Source organism: Halyomorpha halys, unplaced genomic scaffold (genome assembly GCF_000696795.3).
Source record: "Halyomorpha halys isolate HHAL.00 unplaced genomic scaffold, Hhal_1.1 Scaffold813.1, whole genome shotgun sequence".
In the NCBI taxonomy this organism is placed as follows: Eukaryota; Metazoa; Arthropoda; class Insecta; order Hemiptera; family Pentatomidae; genus Halyomorpha; species Halyomorpha halys.
Window position 1 is genome coordinate 599,824 of NW_027113046.1, and position 18,204 is coordinate 618,027.

Here is an 18,204-nt window from a genome sequence, read left to right on the forward strand (position 1 = left end):
ATGTATTTTGGACAAAATTCTTGACTTTTAATGATATATCTTTTGGAGGTTCTTCAAGATCAATCAATAATAACTTTAACTGACTGATCCTTGAGAATCTAAAAAAAAAAATTTAATTCTTTAAAACGGTAAGTAAAAATTACTTTTCTATTAACTTGAGTAAATGTTATACCATGTCTTTAACTACAGATGTTCAAAACTGTTTTTACATTACCCAAAAGTTCAGAAACTATATCTTAGACCAATCATGAATGATTACAACTTTTAAAAAAACACTGAGTATACTTTTAATCACAGGTAAACACTAACCACATTGGGTGGCACTGACACAAAATAAGTTTAGTAAGGTGTAATTCAAAACTATATTTATCCTTGATTCAGTAAATAAAATACTTTACTCAACGATACTACTTTTTTACTTTGTTATAAATAACATTATTATGTTTAGTGTTTAAGTAAGTTTCATTTTTAATTATTAAAAATCAATCGAAATGATTAAAAAAAAAAACCATTTTTATCAATATAAAACTATATAATAACAAAATATTAGTAACACTTTTATTTTTTGTATATTCCACATATCTGTAACGTTTTCATTTTCGATTAGGTTTCATCTTCGGATTATTAAAATATATTTTCATGTATACAACTTGAGAAAGTATTTAAATTTTTTTCAAGACTTTTTTATCCGACTTTGTTTTTTTAGAAGTTTTATATTGTTTTCAAACGGGACTTTTATATCATGTTTTTAAGCTAGAAAAATATTATGTGGATTATATGTGTGGAACTTATTTCATTTTTATCCTAATTACAAAATCTATTCCTTTAAGTTTTACTATTAATTTTTTTTTAATTTATCTATGAGCATATTAACTTACAGTCAGCTGCGTAGTTTATTTTATTACTTGATAAAGCTACTTGTCAGGAACGAGGAAGAACAATTCTAGCGGTATCTTTCCCGTGAGATTGATGTAATTTAAGAGATTATTGATGTAGATCTCTCATCCATATTGTTATCAGTCTTCTTAGAACGTTCTCGGACCCTATCTCCTTATTTCCTGGATGCATGAGTAAAAAAGTTCCAAAAATCAGTATACAGGAAATGTAAGCCTATTCTCAGTTTTTTAAAGTTGAGGAAAAAACCATACAGAAATCAATAATAAGTAGCAACTTTCTATCTCAGTCTTAATTAGCTTTTAAAGTTCTTTAAATAAGTTTCTTAAAAAAATATATAAACATATATTCCTACATAAAAGTATTTATTGAAGACTATATACTCATTTATAGCTAAAGCCATTATTTCTACAGGTAAATAAGTTCAATTTGTTATTGTTAACATCAAGCTTGCTACCTACTATAGTAACTTTCAAAATCGATTACTATTTCAGTTTTGAAATAAGAAAACCTCTTATAATGATAGTTATGAGGTCTAGAGAACCTCTCACTCCTTCGAGTGACTAGAACGAAAGTTTTATAGAAGTGTAATACTTCCAACAGCCTCCAACTTAAAAGAAAGTTGTAAAAAGAGTTTATACTCCAAATAATACTGATACTTCAGACATATTACTTTTTTTCTAAGTAGCAATCTGTGGTTCGAAACTTCAAAACAAAAGATAAAGCATGCGATATCTGGTTAACCGCACGATACAACCTTGTTCTTTGTCCTCAATAAAAAAAAAAAATGGTTATCGCAATCAACGTTTTAAGATAATGGTCTCCGAAGGATGTCTTTTATTTTTTTTTTGCGTTCTGGCAACGATCCGATCAGCTAAAAAACTACATGGCCTGTTTTGAAGGTGAGCCGAAGTCGAACATTGACAATCAGTCGGCTATGTGGTAATACGTCTACTTATTTTGAAAACAGATACTCAGTTCATAATCAATTACAAGGGAAAATCACAAGATTTTAGTCTCCTGTATCATATAAATTTTTCAGAGATAAAAATTATACGACTTAAAAAAAAATCTAATCTCTTATACTATAGGCTTACAAGTGAAACAGAATTATTTGTTTTTTCCAGTCCAAGGATATTAGTATTGTAATTTATTTAATGTTATAATAATCATATCCTTAAGATTTATTATTGTTAGAGGATTTATTTTATTTTATTTTTTTATCCATTTATGTTAGTTTATTTATTTATCTTCTGTATTTGATAATTCTGATTTTCGTTTAAACTTGTAAATGTGTATATTAACAGTAATTGTACCTTTTGTTTATTATTTTTATTTGATTCTTTTTCATTTATTTGTTTTTCCCTTTTTATTAGAAGTTAGTCACTTTATGATTTATAATATGATATATAGCTTTATTTTATTTTATATATTCTGTTAATTATGATTTTTTTATCTTATCAAATTCAGAATTATAATTATACTTCCGATGCTTTATAATTATTTTTTTATTTTGAAAATTTTGTATTTTACTCTAAGGCCCTAAAGCATAATTTTGACACCTGTAATATTATTCTGAAGGGATCAGTCCAAGGATAAATAAATATTAAAGACCGAAGAATTTATTAATATCATAAAAATGTTATAAAACGTAAAACTAGTATGCCCATAACATTAAAGATTTTTTTTTATCATCCAATATTTCAAATACTTCAGTATTCGATTTGTAAACCAACAGTATATTGTATATAGTTAAAATTTCAATCCAATTATCATAAACGTAATTAATTATTGTTATTATACTTCATAATATTTTAAATAGTGCCTTTTTATTTTAATATTATCTATAAATTACGAACACAAAATTTGTTAAGTATTTTTGCTAAATTATTAAGTAAACATTCCAACAATCCTATTTATGACTTTTTTGCGCATATGCTCTAAAAATAATAAACTTTCATGTTATATTTTTCTATGGCGAAACAAAAATCGGATGTACGAAATTTAAATTCAAACACTAATTCAAATTTATTTATTTTTATATTAATATATTTTTACTAATAATATTTTTCATTTTCTTTTTGTATGAAAGTGTACAATTACCACTGTTACTCATTGCCCAACTTCGTGGCATACTGTATTATTATCAATAAATAAAGTAATTGCCAATTCATTTAAATTTATAAAATATTAAACAGAAATAAACAAACCGGCTACCTGCGGGAAGAACATTTAGGACTAGGAAAAACCTTACTTACTTTAGTAATGTTTTTATACATCAATTTAAATTAATTTTCTGTACACTTTTATGTTTAATAATTATGACCATAAACGCTATACATAAAAGCCGAGTTCGATCTCAATAATTAAATAATTCGTTCCAAGGAATACTTCACGGTTAATAAAGAGAGTTGTTTATTCTCTTTGTACTATCCTATAGCTGAAATTCTCGTTCTATAGGCACCGTTACAGAAATAAATTGTAAGAAAATATTCCATTTAATTAAAAATCAATTATTTTTATCATTTCTGGTGTCCTCTTTGATAGTATAGTATTGAGTCTGAATATATTAATAATATAATAATAGTGTTTGTTAAAATATTTTGAATACTCATTTCGACTAAGTACCATCATTAATTTTTCAAAGCGTTAATTTGAGGTAATGTTTATTATTATTATTGTTAAAATAAAACAAAGGTACAGCAGAAGATTTTTTTTCCTGAGCCCTTTATCAAAAACAAAAAAAAAATATACATGTACAACCTTCCGATATAGCTTATTATGTGGGAAGAGCTACATTTAAACCAATTTATGTAGTAGTGTGGGGGGGGGGAGGCGCACTGAATATCTATAGGGTAGATATAAAGCGTTGAGAATTGTCTTGCCCTATTACTATAAATTAACACTGAAGAAGAAAACATTTTAAAAATTCGTTATCCAAGATTTGTCAGACTATTTCAATGAGGATAAGAACGAGCTCTTTATGGATGTGAGACGTGGCCTCTTACTCAAAGGGATGAACAGCGCCTTAAGGTTTTCGAAAATAAAGTATTACGCAAAATATTCGAACCGATAAAGGATTAAATAACGGGAGAAATTAGAAGATTACACAACGCTACATTAAGGGACCTACACCCCGTAAATATAATTCAAGTTATAGCATTTCGGCGTATATGATGGGCATGTAAGGTTGCAGGGCTTAGTAACGAGAGGATCCCTAAAATGTTAATAAGCATTGAACCGACAGGTAAACGTCCGAAGGATAGACCGAGACGTAGATGGGAGGTTTGCACAAAACAGATTTAGTAGAGTTAGGGTTCGTTATTTGAACTTCATTGTATTGGACCTCAAAACGTGTATCTTAGTCGAAAACTCAAATTCAACATTTCTTTCCGAATACTTATTATATTGGAATATACTACCATATACTGGAAAGCTGTATAAATCATAAAATTCAATTTGTTACATTCTCATCTCTTCATATCACTAATTTTGAGTTAATTCTTGCTGAACGAGTTATAGTATGCAGGTTAGAGGAAGTAATTGGTAACTCCATGAACGAGTTTCTTCCGTCCCTGAAACGCCTTTTAGTAGGCCTTCTTCCAACCGGATATAATCATCATGCCATTTCAGGGAAAATCGGCTGCCTTAATTGTAAATTAGCCGTTTTGATTATAAGCAGAAGGACAAGTTTATCGAGTTCACTGTATATTTTTCAACGGGAAGTAAAATTTTTAGAAATTCGCTTCTGCATATTTTTTTTTTTTCAGAAGCTGTACATCAAAGACAATTAGTTCTTTAGATATAAGTTTGGTCTTGGATTGTAGAAAATTTAATCTAGTGTGTAAATTCATAGAACAGTCTTTGTCCAAAAATCGCACCTTCATGGTTAAAAATAATAAAACGTCAGAAAATCGGTAAAAGTTTTATTTTTTACTTCTCATTTCAGACATTAACGAGAGATTTTTTCTACAAATATTATTCTATACACGTATAAACTATACTAAATTTTCAACAAATTGAAACCGAATTGGTCATGTAGACCTTGTCTTTTGAGCCCAATTTCTACAAATACTTTAAGGTAAATATAAGAGAAATACAAATATAAAATACCTAATACTTTCAAAGCAGTCTATTCTGAAGATAAGTAATTACCCATAGAAACTGACTAAATAAAATACAATTTATTTTAAAAATCAAAACAAAGGTACAAAAATATAAATTAAAATCTGTACCAATACAACCCATGAAGGGTCAGGGGTTCAGTACTTTATAAGGAAGTACTGTTACTAGAACAACGGTTGTTCAAGGAGGTGATTTGGTCAGAATCACGCTGGAACGGCACATTTTTACCCAATTTATGAGGCAGGGTAAATATAAATATAAAGGTATAATAAAAATAAATATAAAGGTCTATAAATTATCCGAAGTACAAACAATTTATAAGTTCTTCTGAAGTTACTTTCATCTTACTCTGAATATGAAGCAGCGATATTGAACACAACATACAATATTTCAATAAAAAAAAAATTTATAATCCATCCCCATGTGGTCGAGACTTTTTTTAAATAACTGTTTTCGATAATCAAATTTCAAATTTATATTATAATCAATCCTGAGAAAACTATAGGATATCTATACTTCTATATTTACATCCCTTGGGCGCAAAAACAATCATTAATAAGTAAAATTATTGTTGGTTATTTTCTTATAATATTGTTGTTTTTTTTTAATCTACTATGTATAATTCATATCTTGTTTTTTACATAACGGTTATGAAGGCCTAAAATTTAGAGTTAAATGTTGGCACAAATAAAATAAGATTCATTTTAATAGCGTTTTAGTTAATTATAACTCTATCCTCTCTTCCTCTTCCTCTCCCTGTCCCATTAAGTTATATTAAATTTATAAGGAAACCATTTTTGAGTAATAATCAATAATCACTTCGCGCGCTTCTTACCTACTACAAGTCCAAAAAGAGCGAAATCAAAAGTAATCCTAAACACCTCATTACATTATTTATATAATTAGATAAATTTATAGGAAAAAATTACAACAGTATAGGAATGAACACGCACCCTTGAGGAACACCTGAAACAATGTTATTCGTGCCTTCTCAAAATAATATGGCCTCCAGATCTTAAAGAACCAATATAGTATACAAAGGTAGAGTTATGGCGTGGTGCAGCAGAGACCGGGACGCAGTGATAGACAGGTCACAGGAACTGGTCCCAGCGAGTTAAGACAAAAGGTGAGTGACCGTGTGGTCCAGCGCAGTACCTAACGGTACGTCTCTAGCTCCTATAGGCTCGGCGCTGTCACTGCAGCAATGGTAAACCACACCACCTCTCAAAAATAATAATAATTAATTAATATTTATTTTAGATATTTGAAATTATGTCAGAACATTAGAAAAATTTATAGGGATATTTTTGTATCCAGAGAGATAGTAAGAATACTAAAAGTTTAATTTGTTACCATAAACAAAACATATATATTAGACATAAGAAGAAAAATAGTAAAGTATAGTTGTTTAGAGATAGCTGAGCAGGCTGCGGCGTGGGTTCCAGAGCGCGCTTGGTTCAGCAGGTTGTGGGTACGAATCCCAGCAGGGTGATTTAATTTTATTTCGCGGCGGCCTTAATTAATCCTAACACTCACTCTGGGCCCGCATAAGTCCTCAACGGAGTACTTGAACAAAAAAAAACTCGTATAAATATAAAACTCCAACCAGCATTTCTGTCCGCTAATCAGAGGTCTCGACCTAAATGCAGCTCCACAGGATCTATAACGCAACGAAGTTGAGTGCAATAGGTTTCAGCTGAGCAAGGACGTTTAGTGGCACTAGAAAAAAATAAAATCCAAACCCGTTTGAGAAACAGGTTTCTGTTAGACGCATATTTTTGCCCTGGCAAGTTTTTAAATTATTCCGAAGTCTCTTTCTTTTGCTTTTCGAAAATCGTTTCTTCTAATTGAAGTTTGTCCTTCGCAAGTCTCTGCTACGCGGACGGACGTCAATGGAGCATGCTATTAATTTTATTTGTGGTTTAATTCCACGCCCTAAGTAGAGATATTTTAATCTGTTTATATTATTTTCCTTGGGATCGATTAATTTATTTTGTTGGAGTTATTTATTTCTTCTAAGAATTCTAATTTATTATTTAAAAATAAAAATAAAATAAACTAGTTACACTAGTTACAAATTAGTCTTTGAGACTACTTAATAATGAAATCTAAAAAAAAAAATATTTTTTTTCTATTATTTCTTACAAGTTAGTTTCATTATAATTATTGATACGATAGATGATTTTATTTTATAATATTTCTTTTATTGATTAGATTTTCCATTTAATACAAACATTAAAATTAAATGCCTATAGTATTTATTTAAACGTATAATATAATAATCATTACTGCCTCATTTTTTTTTCTAAGTTATATTATTTTTGTGTTTTACAATTCCATTATTTTTAATGTTAAAAATTTTGTATATTACCACCTGCTTATTAAAGGGACCTTTCCCACAATAAGTAAAGAATATTTAATTCAACTTAATTCAATTTCAAGTGGTATTTATCATTGTTAAAGAAAATCTATCTAAGACGCCATGTTTGATTTTATACCGTAGATTCAGAAAATCTTTTTTTTCCTTACTTAGCTCTAAGTCAGGTTCTTACTGTATTTATCTACTAAACTGGTGCACTAGACTAATTATTTTATGATATATATTAAGTAACTTCTTCCACAATAGGTAGCAGTTATTTATTAGTAACTAGTTACAATGCCTGCTGAAGAAATATTTAATCAAATTCAAATTATTCACACATTCTAAGCCAATAAATCATGACCACAATAGACTGACGATTGGTCATCCTGCAATTAGAAAATACGGAAATATACATGAAAAGGAAACATTTTCTATTTTACTATTGAATAATGGCGGGACATAAGTTTCGATTTCCAATTCGGAAGAAGCTGTTTCCTGAATTGCACCCTACACCGAAGAAAAGAACTTTCTTATGAAATCGGAACATTGTCCAAGAATAGGGGAAATTGAACGACTGGAAAAGCATTCGGAAGAAGAAAAAAAACCGATAGAAAAGAAAAATTGACTGATAGTTATTCTATGACCAGGAATTCCTACAACTTATAGGAACAAGAGGACAATATTATCAATAATAGATAATGCACCATTAAATAAATATTTTAGCTCCAGGATCGTTATTAAACGATTGTTATTTTTTCGTAAAAGTATTAACATACAATATCTATTTATTAATTTTATTTCATTCATTACGACGAAAATATCGCCGATCTAATGGATTCAGGGTTAGATTTAGCATGCATTATAAATTTGAGCTACCACAGTTATAACCTTCTAATAAGTAATAAAAAATTGGATAAATTTAAAACAAAAATAATAACACATTTAAGTAAACTCTACCTCTTAAAGTAAAAATAACATCTAAATTAATTATTATTTAATTTATAAAAAAAATTATTTTTTCGAATTTCATCTTCAGGAACAATCATTTCATATGCACACTCACTGCACACAGACTCAGAGACTCGAACTCCAAAGCAGAATATATTATAAAAGAGTTATCAAGATGGCTGTGGCTATAATTTTATACTAATAATTTATATTGATTATAATTCTATACTGTATAATTTAATACACCTAATTTAAAATATTTAGGTTAAAAATGCAATAAATATTACTTAAGAATTTCAGTTTATCAATAATATTTGCATTATGTATGTTTATGCCACTCACATCTGTTTGTATTTTACATACAATATTTAAATTTTTGTTAATATAATTTTATTCTATTATTTTATGTTTGTGATTATTATCTACAGTTTTTAATATTTTATGTTTCCCGAAGTCATAGTAATTGGTATGGTTGATAAACCTTAAATGAATAAATTGCAAATAATTGCTAAACCATTGACCAAATCTAGTAAATGAATATTCAATATTCCCCACATTTAGCACTGCTTAGAACTAATGAAATATCCAACAGAAATAAAAAAAAAAAAAACATACAAAAATAAAATAAATTTCTACTAAATATTTTTAAAGAGTTATGATAGTATATTAATTATATATTAGTATTTATTATTATTATTAGTAGTAGTAGTATTCCAACAACAAATTCAACTTTTCTTTACTACTTCAATTTTTTATTATAATGAACGTTTCGAGCTTAATGAGGTCATCTTCAAAATTATATTATATTATAAAATTCACAATTAAAAAAACTATCATAAAACATAAAATATATTTAAAGAACAACCTATTAATATATATAAACCGTACTAAAAATTTAACTCATTCTATAATCCATTGTTATACTTCTCATTTAAAAAAAAAATCACCCAATTTTAATTAATATTAAATACATCTTTATTTCATATTTTCTTTAAGCGTCTATTCGTCCTCTGTTTATGTTTTGATTTCTTTTAACTTCTGGATATTAAATGATTTTTTTTTCCAATGTTATAGATAGAAAAAAAATTAAGAGGATATTGAAAAGATGAAGAAAATTTTAAATAAAGATACATTTAGTATGACAAAAATTTGGTGATTTTTTTTTTTTTTTAAATCCCCAATCGAACAACGTTTTGTTGTTGAAAACTATTTTATATTTTAGGATGGTTATTTAAATTTCGAATTGTATATTATTACAGTTTTGATGATGCTCATTTAAGCACGACACGTCCAATTAACTAAGAATTGATGAAGAATAAAAATATTTAACTTTTTATTGAAAGAGAATAACTGATATTAATAAGATACTTTTTTTATAAGAGCTTAATACTCTCAAGAAGTGTAGATTTATAGATTTTGATGCAAATAACCATCTCTGACAAGAAAATTGCTTTACTCAAATCGATACCGTAAAATTGGTAAAAACCACGCTAAACCAATCATAACATATTTTTAAATAATCTACAGTATTTTCTCGTGTGGTTTTGCTGGTTGTTATGGAGATTCTAAAGCACTGTAGATGTAATAGGATGCTTCGGCCCTTGAATTCGAATCGACTCAAGTTTCACTGACCTTTCATCTTCTCCGACGACTCTTCCCATTTACAAGAACTGGATGGACCGATAAGGATCAGATTGTGTCCATCAGCGGTTCTTCTACAGTTCTATCGGCCATTTTGTATGCAGAGCAGTACGAAGGAGGATACTGTTGGGAAAATCTATTGTTAGTGATTCAACTACCAAACAGATCTACTATCTTTCTGATCCTATTAACATTATATAAAGACTGTCTACCAAATATGGAATTCCCTCAAATGTCCAGGTTATTTTTGGAAAATTCAATGTCATGTAAATAGGTTAAGATACATGAGTAGCCTTGTTACAAACACGGTTACGTCCATTTAGCTACAGTTTGAATTATATCAAAACTCTCATCATAACGGTTAAAATAATAAATTAAACATTGAGCCAAAGGTTTAGTGAAGTTTTTTGCTGTCAAATGGTCAGAATTATCTGTTCAAACGCTGGCGTAAACTCATGTACAATTTAATTAACTTATTTAAAATTAAATCTGTACAGCTACCTATGAAGGATCAGGGATGCAGTACTTTGTGAGGAAGTACTGTAACTATACCAACGGTTGTGCAAGGAGGTGATTAGGTCCGAATCACGCTCGCCCACAAGAGTTTTACCAAATTGAGGAATTTACTTCTTAAATATTAAGAACTTCAAAGACAGTTGAAACGGTTATTTCAGAAACGAGAAATGTTGCATTTTTTTAAAGAAATTTAAAAAAAAGATTAAGTACAAACATTTTAAAAGATAAAAATAACGTTGTATACAATTAAACTGTACATAATTCGGGTCGAGTTTTAGCAATATATATATAGAGCATTAGACATTCAAAAAATTTTACTTGTATTTTTTCTGCAGTAAACCAACTTTCGGTATCTTTTTTTCATTTTTTTCTTTATTATAATAATTATAAAATTCTTTATTTATTCTGGGACAAATTCCTTCAGAATAATCATACAAAAATAAAAATTTGGTTTCAGTGCCGTAGAGTAGAAAGCAAATAATCAACTAATAAAATAGAATGAAATCAATAATACAGAACCAAAACGTAATTTCTAATTATAAATTAAAATAAAATTGATAATTGACAATACAGAATAATATTAAAAATCCATATTTACAAAAATTTTAATGAATAAAAAAATATCTTCTTAATAACAATTATATTAATAGTATAGTCACAGAGAGTAAAAGCAATGAATCAATAAATGAAATAAATAATATTAAACCGAAATGTAACTTATGAAAAATGATTAAAAAATTCTAAGTATTGTTTATATAATAATAAATAATATTTTTGTTTATTTATATAACTTCCAAGTTGACAAAAAAATTTAATAAATTGAGTTAATATAAAAATAAACAGAAAACGTTCTACTTGACCATATAAGATATTATTTCTGACTCCAGTTCTGCGATTGCTTACTTGCCAGTGAGTTTATTGAGAATCTGAATGTAAAAATATTCAATGAAGACTATGGGCTTCTTCAAATCTTCGATATTCTTCTCATGAATATTTAAATTTACTACGGGTAAGCTTTTTCTATTAGGAGAGCAAAATAAAGAGAACTCAACACCTTCATCAATGAAAAAGATTTTTTATTAAAGACCAGATATGCTCTCTCTGTTCTTTTTCTCGTTTAATAAAAAGACAATATAAATCAACGGCGTCGAACTTGTTTTTAATTACAATTTAATTTTTAAGTTTTAGTACTGCTGAAGTACATCAATAAGTTCCACATTGCGATTTTAAATTAAGAGCATAGTCCTTTAATTATCTGATACTTACAGAACGTTTTCCATAAGTAACTTATACAATTTTTTTAACTTTTCAAAAGTCACATGTAACAACTGATTCGAAACTATAAAACCCAAATTTAACTTACTGAATAGATTGCATGTGAATTGAATGTTTAATGAAGTCATTAAACATAACAGTATCAGCACTTACACATACCTGGGAACTTTTCATACTACATAAGGCAACGTTCTCATACTGTTGGTTTAGTATTAAATCTCATACAGTTTAATACGGTAATTGGGACTTTATTAGCGTATTATTTTTTAATTAATTGTATACCCTAATTATTTCACTAAGTTAGTACTTCGTTGTCTATTACGTATTTGTGTCAAAAAAAAAAAAAGGTCTACAACAACAAAACGCTTGTAAAAATATTTCAGCAGAAGGAATATTTAAAAAATAATTATTCATAAAAAATCATAATTAAAGTAATACAACTTAGTTAATTAATTTATTTATTTCTGTTACAGGGGTAGTCATCATAGTCTCGCTGATTCTCATATTCGTCGGAATCTTCATAGCGATATTCTTTAGCAGTATTGTCAACCTAGTCATAGATAAGGTGAGTTAAAAAATTATTTTATTTTATTTATAATCTTAAGCACTTTCTTGAGACTGGTAATTTTTTTTTAAATAAATAATTTAATTACTATCCATTTTTGTCTCTAAACTTTATTTTTCTTATAAGTCCGACGTTTCGGCCAATCCGACCATCCTCAGGGACAATCTACTTAATACAATTTTGGAATTATATAATTTAAAACTCTAACTCCATGCAGGCTATTCTGCCCAGGTCAAAACAACAATTTCTAATTAGTCAATATTCTCATTAAAACCAAAATTAAAATCATTTATCACAGTCACTATTTGTTAAAACTTTATCACAACAATGCTTGTAACCTTCTTCAGGTTACAAATATATTTATTTTAATGCTACTTCGTATAATATTTTATATTACAGAATATTTCAGTGAAATACAGTCCAGGTATTCTATATATTTTTTTGACATACCTAAATCAAAATAAAATAGCATTGAACAGGTCCATAGGTATATGTTTTTTATAATATATATTTTTTTTTTATCATCTATCTAATCTTTCTTGAACATAGTAAAAAATCACGTTTAAAATTCTAGAAAAAACTAAACAGGTTTCTAAGACATCTACATGCGACCGGTTTACAGGGAAAGTGGAACAAACCATTTTCAAAAATTTGTGCTCTCTTTATATAACTACATCGGTATTTTTTCTGTCACTTTTTCCTTGTTATAACAAAATATTAACTTTATTTAATTTTTTTTATTTATGTCAGCTTTGAAAAATAGATGTAACAAATCAACATTTTAATAAAAATTTAACTTATCTATATGAGATACTCACTTAATAATCTTTAAATAATTACTTCCTAAAAGTGGAGGTATTGACTCTAAAAAAAGTACTAAATTGCTTTATATGCTACTTTAAAATACTATACAGATGTCATATGAGTTCTTTTAACAATAAAGAGTATTGTTAAAAACGATACAAAGCATTATTTAACACGAAATACCCATAAGGAATATTTTTTATTAAAATTTCCCAGACTTTTCAATATCTGAATAATTCCTTGACTTCCCAAGATTTATAAAAATCCTAGACTTTCAAGAGTTTTTTAAAAATAAAATTCCATAACTTTTTCATATTAGAAAACTTCCTTGACTTCCTACCTTTTTCGTTTTAGAAAACTTCCTTGACTTCCTAACTTTTTCATATTGGAAAAATTCCTTGACTTCCTAACATTTTCATATTAGAAAAATTCCTTGACTTCCTAACTTTTTCATATTAAAAAACTTCCTTGATTTCCTAACTTTTTCATATTAAAAAACTTCCTTGATTTCCTAACTTTTTCATATTATAAAAATTCCTTGAATTTCCTTGTTATAAAAACAAAACATGAATTTTTTTTTTTTTTTTTTTATTTATGTCGGTACAAGAAAACAATAAACTTCCAAAGGGTGTATGTCAAAATCATTTTATGGAATTCCCTTACTTTTCCATGTTTCCAGGCTATTTTTGGTAAAATTTTAAGGCGTTGAAATAGTTATAACAGGCCATGATATATATACTGAGAAAACATGAAGAAGAGACAAACAATGAAGGCAACTGAAGAGTTTTCTACTAAAAGCACTTAATTCTTATTAACTTATTCAGTTTATTTAAAAACTTAAATTTTCCCAGTCAAATAAATATTAAAAATCAAGATTTTAATAAAAATTTAACTCATCAATATGAGATATTCAATTAATCTTTAATTAATAACTTCCTAAAATTGGGTGGTTAAGCCACAGTCTTACCAATTGATGTCTATTGGTTGTGCCGGTTCGAATCCGGCCTGGGGCGTCGACTTTTTCATTGAGTGGGGGTCCCACAAAATGAAAAACTTTGACCCCCAACCATGGTTACGCAGTATAGGACTCCAATGGGGGAGTCTTGGCCAAAAAAAACTTCCTAAAATTGGATGTGTTGACTGCAAAAAAAAAGTCCTAAAATACTTTATATGCTAGCTTAAAACAGAAGAACGAAATTCTATGAGTTCTTGTAACAATGTAGAGTATTATTTAACACAAAAAAATCCATAAGTACACCATTAATAAGTTTACTTGTGTAATATTTATACCTGTGAACGAATCAATTTAAATTTCTAGTGACATTTAATGACTCGAAGTCATGAGAGCATGTTCGCTCTCGAGTTTTTTTAATAAAAATTGACTGATTTTTCTTTCATATTCGATAAATTCCTTGACTCTTCACTTATTCTACGCTAGCAGATTGCTCACTCGTGGTTTTATATTTTTCTTTAAACGAATTATAAAACGTAAATGGATTATTCTTTATTTAAAAAAATGAAATTAAATTCCTTAATTGCTCGTAAATACGAAGTAGACAGGTTGGTTGCTCGTATACTTAAAACTGGGCGACCTTGCATTCAGGGTTGGAAACATTCTTGACAAAACAAACAAACCAGAGAGCTCGTTCTTGTTCATCGATCTTAGTACAGAATGTCGGTTCTTTAAATAAGAATAAAAAAAATACATTAGAATGGTGTAAAAATACACAAAAAAACACTTTTTCAGAAAAATAATTACCAAATTTACATTACATAGAACAAAAAAATAAAAACTTACAGATTGAACTTATAAATATATATAATATTTATATAAATATAAATATATATGTCATAATTATTTGGTTCAGTTCAAAATTGTTTTTATTTAAGCATGTCACACATCAAAGAAGACAGAAATATTCTTTCACGGAATTCTCTAATATAATTATTTTCGAATGAAAGTTTCCCTGTGATAAAAATTAAATAATTTCAAGTTAATGAGTAAAACCTCCTGACACTTAATTGAGAAAAGTGTGGAACAATTAGCCGGAAGAGGAAGGAAAAAAAAATTGGGAATAGTTCAATATGACATCCTCCATATTTTACCTAAACAAAACTAGATTCCACTGAACATGAAATAAGTAGTTATTTTATTATTTTTTAAGACAATTTCTGGTTCCCACAACCTTTGTGTGACGTATTGCTTTTTTAAAACAATCTAGAAACTCAATATTTTAAAATTCTTCAATGGGACCAACCATTCTCGCTCTCTCATAGAGCCTATGTTACTTACCTTTAAAATATTCAATTTAAAAAAATATTGGACGATGTACGACGATGATGTTACAATCTCTTTATGATTATATAACTAAAAATAGCATGATGAAATCTTGACATCCCAGTCCGTTTTTGAAACCCCTTAAGAGGCATACTTATTTTACGTTTAAAACATTTACTATTAGTTTTAAAAAAAAAATAATTCTATCGAAATACATAGTAAAATAAGGAATCTGCGATACTATAAACTTATATTGGAATGGATAACGACACTACCATCTTTTTGCAACCAGAAGTTACATGCAGGTTGCAATTCAGTTTCTTCCTCCTGAAGAAAACAAAGATATTTTCCATGTAAAAAAAGGCTTCAGAGGATTGGTAGAACTTTAGACATGTCCGTCACGGTTACTCCAGATGGGTAATGGGCGATCTAGATATCTGACGCAAGGATCCCGAAAGAGAACACAATGGAGTACAGTGTGCCACTGTTACACGAGACCGGGGAAAGTGTGTACAATCCGTCTGTATGTCTGTTATATAACGAGCTTGCTACACGATATGAACCTGCCATGGTTGCCAGTCATTGTGGGTTTGAATCTCGCTCAGTATTAGTTGAAGCTGACATATTTATTAGACCAAATATTACAATAGTTGTTAATTTAAAAAATAGGTAGATCATACTAAGTAATATGATTTTAAAAAAAAATAACTGTATGGTGATGAATTTACACCAAATTAATAAACTTTTAAAACATATAATCTTAAACTAGAGTTAATTCTGAACGTTGGTGAAATTCTTTAATCGATTATAAAACGGAGAACATAAATAATTATCCGGAAATAATTATAAAAAGTAAATACATACTGAGCAAAACTTCTATAGAAAAACTTAAAAATTAGAATTTACAAAACTATTACCCTTCCCACTGTTCTTTATGGATGCGAGACGTGGCCTCTTACACTAAGGGATGAACAGCACCTTAAGGTTTTCAAAAATAAAGTATTACGCAAAATATTCGGACCGAAAAAGGATTAATTAACGGGAGAATTAAGAATATTACACAAGGCTGAATTAAGGGACCTACACCCGGTAAATATAATTCAAGTTATATCATTGCGGCGTATAAGATGGGCATGTAAGGTTGTAGGGCCTGGAAACGAGCGGACCCCTAAAATATTAATGAACACTGAACCAACGGGTAAACGTCTGAGGAGTAGACCGGAACGTAGATGGGAGGATTACGTTAAAACAGATTTAGTGGAATGGGGTTTGGAGGGGCATCACTGGAAGGATGTATGCAGAGAGCGTTTGGTGGTATCGGCATCAACCGCATCAACCTTCGGGTTCGTTAGGCCTTTATTATTATTAATATTAAATACTAATTGAGCACAAACATGTGGATGCTTGCCCAAACGCCCTTTGACTTGTGTCTAAAAACCCACATTCAACGTGTCGGCCACAAATTCAAGCCAATCTATATCAACCTATTCAAATAACCCTTCCACACGCTTATGCATGAGCGAATTGGTCATAGTTTGGTAAATGTGTAGCTGGACCTTCAGATAGTTAAAGAATCAATGAGGTGTAGAAAGTTGACCATAGATACTGATTGGAGAAGTTGGTCGGGGAGTGCGGGCAGCAAAGAACAACATAAATAAACAAAAAAATATTTATTTTTGCCGACGTTTCAACCTGAGTTTTAGGTCTTCATCAGGGAGTCAAGCGGAGAAAGTAGGCTAAAACTCATAACTCAAGTTTTAGCCTACCTTCTCCGCTTTACTCCCTGATAAAGACCTGAAAATCGGGTCGAAACATCGGCAAAAATAAATATTTTTTTATTAAATAAATAAAAAATTGTATCCTTGTATAGTCTCAACACTTTTTATTCCATCAATAGTGCAACGTTTAAGCCATTTCGGCCATCCTCAAGGACAATCTAAATATTTAACAGCTCATATTATATATTCATTCGTAACATTTATAACAACAACATTATCACTAATAATATAGCATACCTTCAATATAAATTCTCACCTCACATCAAAATTAAAAAATTTTTTGCAGGCTATTCTGCCCAGGTCATTAATTATAATTCAAATCACCCTATAAAAAGTCAATTATTAGAGAGTCATATTTATTATTAATCAGCTTGCCTAAGCTTATGTTTAGTTACCTATTTTCTAAAATTCATAAATATTTAAAACTTTTAATTTTCAATTTATCAATACTATCACTACCATAAAAACAAACTATTTATAACCTTCCACTCAATCAGGTCTGCCATGTTTTTAATTTAATTTAAATTTCATTTTGGTCTCATATATTAAAAGGGAATAAAAAGTGTTGAGACTATACAAGGATACAATTTTTGATTTATTTAATAAATAATTACCTATCTCAAGAAATTGAAGAAAAAATATATACTTAAAATATTTTTTTGTTTAGTTATGTTGTTCTTTGCTTACCGCACCCCTCGACCAACTTCTCCAATCAATTACAGAATCAATATTTGAAATTAAACTTTCTTCAGCATTTATCTCAAGCTATATTATTCCATATCTACACATATCACGTTCTAAACCTAAATTACGTAAAACATCGTATTAAAATCTACTACGGAAGTTGACAATGAGGGAGTTTTCCCAAGGAAGTCTAGGGAGTGAGCCGGAAACGACGAGAACCCTTGGTGATAGTGTCTTCTGATGACGTAGAACTACGAAAGACATGTTCTAGTTTTAATAGGAAACAATTATCAGTCTAGCAGTGGCTTTGGGAACTAGAAGTTTCTAATAGAGA

At 28.7% G+C, this 18,204-nt stretch overlaps 1 protein-coding gene across 3 annotated transcripts in view; it reads left to right on the top strand.

Annotated features, from left to right (window-relative positions):
* Nucleotides 1-18,204, top strand: part of emp (epithelial membrane protein) — a 234,522-nt gene that overhangs the window by 166,980 nt on the left and 49,338 nt on the right. For all 3 annotated transcript variants that reach the window (XM_067050687.1, XM_067050686.1, XM_067050685.1), the window contains one exon: nucleotides 12,235-12,326. In XM_067050687.1, coding sequence (XP_066906788.1) covers nucleotides 12,235-12,326 — 92 coding nt within the window. The remainder of the gene's footprint in view (nucleotides 1-12,234; nucleotides 12,327-18,204) is intronic.